Below are 6,895 nucleotides of genomic sequence, written 5' to 3' on the forward strand. Positions count from 1 at the left end.
TAATTGCCAAAGAAGTAATTATCTAAAGAACTCATCAGCGTATCTCATCAATTTCTTCAGATGTGGATGGCATGTGTCACAGAAACGTGGTAAGATAACTACTTCTTTGGCAATTAGTCATAACTTCTTCTTCTTACTACTTCTTCAGTGTTGCATCATCACTTCTTCGGCTACACCTAAAGGACACTTCTATCGACGACATGTGTCTTCTTCAGATCTGCATGACCTCTACAGCACAGCTCAAGAACAAGTACCATCCACGTCTTCAGATGTGGATGGCATGAAAGAAAGAAAATGTGCTATATAAACGTAAGACAACAAAATCTTGTGTACAAGCATCCTAAAAACTAAAAATGTGTCACAGAAATGTGGTAAGATAACTACTGTTGTTGCAGTCTAAATTATGAAGATTCTACTGAGCCCGATATAAATGCTTGGCTGGGCCCTAAGGGGACAATTTCACCTTTGCATCAGGATCCCAAAAATAATATTTTAACTCAAGTGTATGGCACCAAACAAGTTTTATTATTCTCTCCAAAAGATAGTGAACACCTCTACCCCCATGAGGATAAATTGCTTTCAAACACTGCTCGAATAGATCCAATAAATCCTAACCTATTGAAGTTCCCTAAATACCAAAATGCACAATTATATAAATGCTTATTAGGACCTGGAGAAATGCTGTTTACTCCAGTTAAGTGGTGGCATCACGTTACTGCTTTGGAAAAGAGTTTTTCTGTTAGTTTTTGGTGGCAATAAATAAATATTCAATAAATAACAAATGTACACCCTTTATTATTAAAAAATGAAAAACAATTAAAATATTGTGTAATATATTAAAACAGTTTCAATAAAGTCGACAATGTTGTTGCTATATTATATTATATATACATTCCATACCTACATACATTCCACCCCACACAATAATGTCATATCTCAGAAGAGGATATTCCACTAGTGCCTTATAAATCATAAGAATTAATTTAAAGCTCAAAATGCTGCGTAAAGTATAGAATTTATGAATGAGGAATCTTATTTTTTTATTGAGATAAAGCACATGCTGATCCCACTTCAGATGCCTGTCGATAATTTGATCAAATATATGTCTATTTGTCATTGTTATGAAAAAAGCTATATATTGGAGTTTTTTAATGTTTAAGGTCAATTTAAAAGAAAATTAAATAAAATAAAATTAATTATTTAAAAAGTTCTTAATCATAGTAAAACTGGTCTTTAGTTTAAGACGTGCTAGTTCCCAGCTTCTTGCATGAAATATCACCACAGTGCCATCAGTCTAAACTCTAAGGGAATCACTTCGCTGTGAATATCGTCGGCAAATTCACGAAGTGGCGAATATCAGTTTCTTATGTTTTCAGAAAATGGCGTTTTGGAAAGTTCATTGTATTTTTTACATTACTTCGAATATTAACCTCAAGTTTTAACTGGGGATTGTAGGGATGGGATTATTTTGCATACCTAGGGAAAAAACGAGACTTTTACAATTGTAACACACAAAAAAACAACATTCGCCTTTTTGTAGTACAAACTTTATTGCCGGATTGACATTCGCCTTACAAAAAATATCATAACAGTATCCTTAAACATGCTAAAACTAAACAACAAAGTAGGTAATTATCGCAAAAAATACCACTCTTAAACAAAAAATAGGAAATATAAACACTAAACAAAAATTACCAAAACATTATTTTAGTTGATGGGTATGTAAGAGAAATCTTTTAATGGGGCAGATTTTAAAAAAAATCCGTGTATTCGACGCCACGTATGACAGGATTTTTGCCCTCACATGAGAATAATAAGGATTTATATTTTTTTTCCGGAATTTTCTGAAGATCTTTATTTAGTCTAGCTATATGTAATTTAAATAAGTGACATTTCGTGGAAGTGTTATTATTCGGAAACTTGTGTCAAAATGGCTATTTTTAAAAGATATTTGGCTTAGTTCTGACTTGTTCACCATTGTTACAAAAATTTTGGTCCAGTTTATAACAACTTTCCCAAGTGAATCATCAGCTTGAGATCTAAGTATTCGCAAATCCTGAGACAATTTCTTAAAATCAAGAAAGTCATAAAAATTCATTTCGACCACAATGTACGGATGTTTACGCCTTGCTAATTTTATAATAATTGGTATAATTTGACTTGGTAAAAATAAATCTCCAGCTACTTTTATGGCTCTATTGATGGCACTGTGGGCCGAATCTCCCTCACTTTGGCCGTGGCAAGTTTCAAAAAAATAATGATGAACGCTTTTAATGTTTTTGCTACTTTTTAAAAAATACAAGTACATTGCTGGTAAAACTGAGTTTTTGTTTTGTCCAAAACACCCATCTGAAAAAAAATCGACTGTTTCAGCTCCTTTATTGTCACAAACTTGTAAAAATCTCTAAATGCATGATGCTATTTCTGATGCACCTCTTTTACTTTGAGTTTCATCCCAGGTATAGCAATAACAGTCTTTTGACGCTAGATCATAAATTGTGAAGTTATAAAAACTTAGGAGTTAGGCGTTGCTTGTAAAAGAGTGCACTCTCTTTAGAAATAGGAAGATGTATGACCTGCTGTAGATCAAAAACAGCATTGATATGTTTGTTGTTTTCAATTGCTCTCTGCTTACTATCTTGCTTCATTTCTCTTACTTTCTGCTTTTCACTTTGGTGTTTTTTAAAACTCTCCAATAAGCTCCTCTTTTTTACTTCGTCAGCAGTGTAGTATGTATTACAAATGGTACATTGGTCCTTTTTCGGTCTATGCACCGATAGATTGAGTTTATTGAATACTTTTCAATACTTAAAAATACTAGCAGGATCATCGTCTTTCTGAGCTTCTAATACATTCCATGCATTTTTGAAACTGAAAGTAGAGGTGACAAATATTCTTTTGAAGAATCTGCGCGACAAAAATGAAATTCTACCCTTGGAAACATGTTTATGTGATTTTCAATATCATTTTTTAATTTACTGTCGCGTTCTTTCATTTTGCATGTTCTTCCACCTCTTCTTTCCTTCTCTATAACACCTGTATTCTTTTTCTTCATTATACAAGTTCTCATAAACTTTTTCGAAATACAAAATGTATTTAGAAATAAAACCTTACAAACCTGAATTTTCTCCCCAAAGAACGGCAAATACCAGTCGTTTCTGTGTCCTTTCCTAGAGTAAATTTTTTGGAACTTAGGAACATCAGTTTCAATTAAACTGCACAAATATTGCTTTTGAAGGTCTAAGGAACCAAGACCATAAAACTCCGTAAATATTTCTTGTCGCGGATCTTTCGTAAATAAGTGACATTTTCTTCCAAATCTCTTACAATAATCACTTTTACAGGCTTCTTTAAGCAATTTTGGAGGAACGATATTCATTGTATTTGGAATTACAAATGGTAGCCCAGTTGCTTTTCTAAATTTGTTTTCTTTTAAATATTTTACTTTACTTCGTTTTCTATGACGAGGTATTTCAATTGGACTGCCCTCAACTTTAAAATCTGCAGGATTCAGAACAGTCTCTTCGTTAACCTTGCTTTCTTGTCTGCTTTTGTGGTTTATGCAGTCTAAATTTTGGTCAAAATGAGGCCAACAAAGTAAAATATTACACCTATGGCAAGCCGCCCAAACTTCTTCCAGCATCGCATGTTTTGCGATTTATCCAAGGCATTTGATTGTGTAGATCATGGAATACTGCTGTCTAAGCTCAATAATTATGGCTTTAGAGGTGTGGCATTGCAATGGCTGGAATCCTATCTGTCTAATCGTACCCAAAGAGTTACAGTATCTGGATGTTTATCCGATTCCAGATCCCTTAAAACTGGAGTACCTCAGGGTTCAGTGTTAGGACCACTATTATTTTTGCTCTATGTAAATGATTTGGGTTCATTAAAACTGCAGGGCAAAGTGGTTCAGTTTGCTGATGATACCACCATTTTATGGAATCATAGAGATTCTGATAATGTTAGAGCTCAGGTTTTTAAGAATCTTAAGATTTTATCGGAGTGGTGTGCTGCAAACAGGCTTATATTTAATGTGGGCAAAACCTTTATTATGGGATTTAAGTGTGACGTTCAGGGCCTTATGTTTAGTGAAAACTCCCCCTTGCAATACAAAGAAAGCTGTAAGTTCCTTGGTATTACCATTGATGGTCGCCTTCGCTTCGAAGATCATATCCTAAATCTTGCATCAAAATTATCCTCTGGATGCTTTGCAGTAAGAATGGCGGGGCATGAGCTGGGAGGGGTAGTTGCACGTTCAGTGTACCTTTATTGCCTTTTTGGGGTTTAAGCAACAAGGGATTATTAAACATAATTTTTGTGATTCAAAAAAGGCAGTTAGATACCTATGTTCCGCTGGGTTAAGAGATTCTTGTAAACCTCTCTTTATATCTCAAAAAATCCTAACTCTTTTATCTCTTAGAAACAGCTACTCTTATTCATAAATGTCCTAAGCCTCCCTCTAACACTGGTCATATGACTCGCCAGGTTAACGATTTTCCCTTACCAATCCCTACATCCTCCCTCACCAATAACTCACTTATATACCTTAGCAAAAAAATTTATTTATAATTTTTGTTTGAAATTTGAAGTGAATTTGGAATTTTTTAGTTTTTAGGATGCTTGTACACAAGATTTTGTTGCCTTACGTAATATAGCACATTTTCTTTCTTTCTTACTGTTTGTTCTTATTATAAGTAATTTAAAATGGAGGATTGGTATTTTTTAATAGCATAAGATAATTAGAAAGGCAATTCCAACCCCACACTACCCAGGAATCATCCCTATCCAACCTCCAGGTAAATTATTTGCTTAAAGTATTGGGAAATCGAATTGTTCCCATAGAAATCGGTTTACACTATACTGATGAGAATTGGTCTCAAAAACTAATGACCGCCAAGGATTTTATCACTAAACATTATTTATCAGACAGTGGGGACATTGGATATTTGGCACAACACAATGTATTTGATCAAGTATGAAACTGAGAGGACACATAATCAAAGAACTAAGAAAATTCATATTTACAGATTACAGAGCTGAAAGAAGACATTAGTATTCCAGAATATTGTTGTTAGTAGTTATCTTACCACGTTTCTGTGACACATGCCATCCACATCTGAAGAAGTGGATGGTACTTGTTCTTGAGCTGTGCTGTAGAGGTCATGCAGATCTGAAGAAGACACATGTCGTCGATAGAAGTGTCCTTTAGGTATAGCCGAAGAAGTGATGATGCAACACTGAAGAAGTTATGACTAATTGCCAAAGAAGTAATTATCTAAAGAACTCATCAGCGTATCTCATCAATTTCTTCAGATGTGGATGGCATGTGTCACAGAAACGTGGTAAGATAACTACTTCTTTGGCAATTAGTCATAACTTCTTCAGCGTTGCATCATCACTTCTTCGGCTACACCTAAAGGACACTTCTATCGACAACATGTGTCTTCTTCAGATCTGCACGACCTCTACAGCACAGCTCAAGAACAAGTACCATCCACTTCTTCAGATGTGCATGGCATGTGTCACAGAAACGTGGTAAGATAACTACTGTTGTTGCAGTCTGAATTATGAAGATTCTACTGAGCTGATATAAATGCTTGGCTGGGCCCTAAGGGGACGGTTTCACCTTTGCATCAGGATCCCAAAAATAATATTTTAACTTAAGTGTATGGCACCAAACAAGTTTTATTATTCTCTCCAAAAGATAGTGAACACCTCTACCCCTATAAGGATAAATTGCTTTCAAACACTGCTCGAATAGATCCAATAAATCCTAACCTATTGAAGTTCCCTAAATACCAAAATGCACAATTATATAAATGCTTATTAGGACCTGGAGAAATGCTGTTTATTCCAGTTAAGTGGTGGCATCATGTTACTGCTTTCAGTTAGTTTTTGGTGGCAATAAATAAATATACAATAAATAACAAATGTACACCCTTTATTATTAAAAAATGAAAAACAATTAAAATATTGTGTAATATATTAAAACAATTTCATTAAAGTCGACAATGTTGTTGCTATATTGATTTACAAATGAGACATTAGATTTCATAATGCTAAATGCACAGATTCTAACTATTATAACACATCCATTGCGCCCTAGATGATGTGATAGATCATAAAATGAAACAACCTTCGAGAATTTAATCATTATACAAATAACTAGGTCAGCAGTGAAGAATATATTTGATTGAAACACCCATACCCCCTAGGAGCCTACTTCTTTGTCCCAGGGGGCAGTAGTGGTTTACCTTTGTCCTTTCCTCTCAATTTCATTCCAATTGCTCTCTCGATCTTACCGAGAATAACATTGTTTGGGATACCTTTACCAGCTTCATAATCTGTGATAATTTGTGGTTTTTCATTAATTTTTGTGGCCAACTCTTTCTGGCTCCAGCCCTTCGACTGGCGGCCCTGCTGTATCAACTTTCCCACGTCCAGGGAGATGGACTCATGTTTCAGCTCCTCAGTTTCCCGGTCCAATTTTGCGGTGTTTTTGGTGGTTACGTGTTGTTTATTACTGCCGGCACCCCCTACAAGTTTTAAAACGATCAATGTAAGTAAATACACCGCGCGCGGGGTCAATAGACTCACATTTGGTCTGTGTGTCCACGGCCAGTCCTTGTCTTCGAGCCGCGTTTATCGCCTGCTCGCTCTTCATAACGGCTGCTTTGGGGGCCCGTTTTTTCAAAACGGTCACGGTATCCCAGTCGGACATTTTAATGTTTAATTATTGTTGTGAAACGATACGCAATATAAAAAGAATTTCTTTTTCTTTTGCCTTGTTAAAGGAATTTCGGCTACGAAAATGTAAATCGCTACTACGAGTTCCTGCTACAGTTATCTGTCAATTGTCAATTTTGACATTGTTGACAAGTGAAGTGAAGGT

The 6,895-nt window shown here is 35.2% G+C and overlaps 2 protein-coding genes across 2 annotated transcripts; one reads left to right on the forward strand and one right to left on the reverse strand.

Moving 5' to 3' along the window:
• Nucleotides 1-353: 353 nt before the first annotated feature.
• LOC126736569 (bifunctional peptidase and arginyl-hydroxylase JMJD5-like) lies at nucleotides 354-5,895 on the forward strand. The gene is given in 5 exon segments (XM_050441012.1): nucleotides 354-371; nucleotides 4,800-4,976; nucleotides 5,031-5,073; nucleotides 5,150-5,188; nucleotides 5,588-5,895. Coding segments are annotated over 5 exon segments (585 nt in total).
• Nucleotides 5,896-5,927: 32 nt separating this feature from the next.
• Nucleotides 5,928-6,864, reverse strand: LOC126739994 (endothelial differentiation-related factor 1 homolog). Its single transcript, XM_050445846.1, has 2 exons — nucleotides 6,601-6,864; nucleotides 5,928-6,539 (listed from the first exon to the last, which is right to left on the reverse strand). Exons 1-2 carry the CDS (start codon nucleotides 6,722-6,724, stop codon nucleotides 6,223-6,225), a joined length of 441 nt encoding a protein of 146 aa, XP_050301803.1. The 5' UTR covers nucleotides 6,725-6,864; the 3' UTR covers nucleotides 5,928-6,222.
• Between the last annotated feature and the right edge of the window lie 31 nt (nucleotides 6,865-6,895).

The sequence above is a fragment of the Anthonomus grandis genome, chromosome 1, assembly GCF_022605725.1.
Source record: "Anthonomus grandis grandis chromosome 1, icAntGran1.3, whole genome shotgun sequence".
Lineage (NCBI taxonomy): Eukaryota > Metazoa > Arthropoda > Insecta > Coleoptera > Curculionidae > Anthonomus > Anthonomus grandis.

Coding starts and splice junctions, on each gene's coding strand:
- LOC126739994 (XM_050445846.1), bottom strand. CDS start 6,724: ATGTCCGACTGGGATACCGTGACCGTTTTGAAAAAACGGGCCCCCAAA. Junction 6,540..6,600: donor CGTGGACACACAGACCAAAT/GTGAGTCTATTG, acceptor TAAAACTTGTAG/GGGGTGCCGGCAGTAATAAA.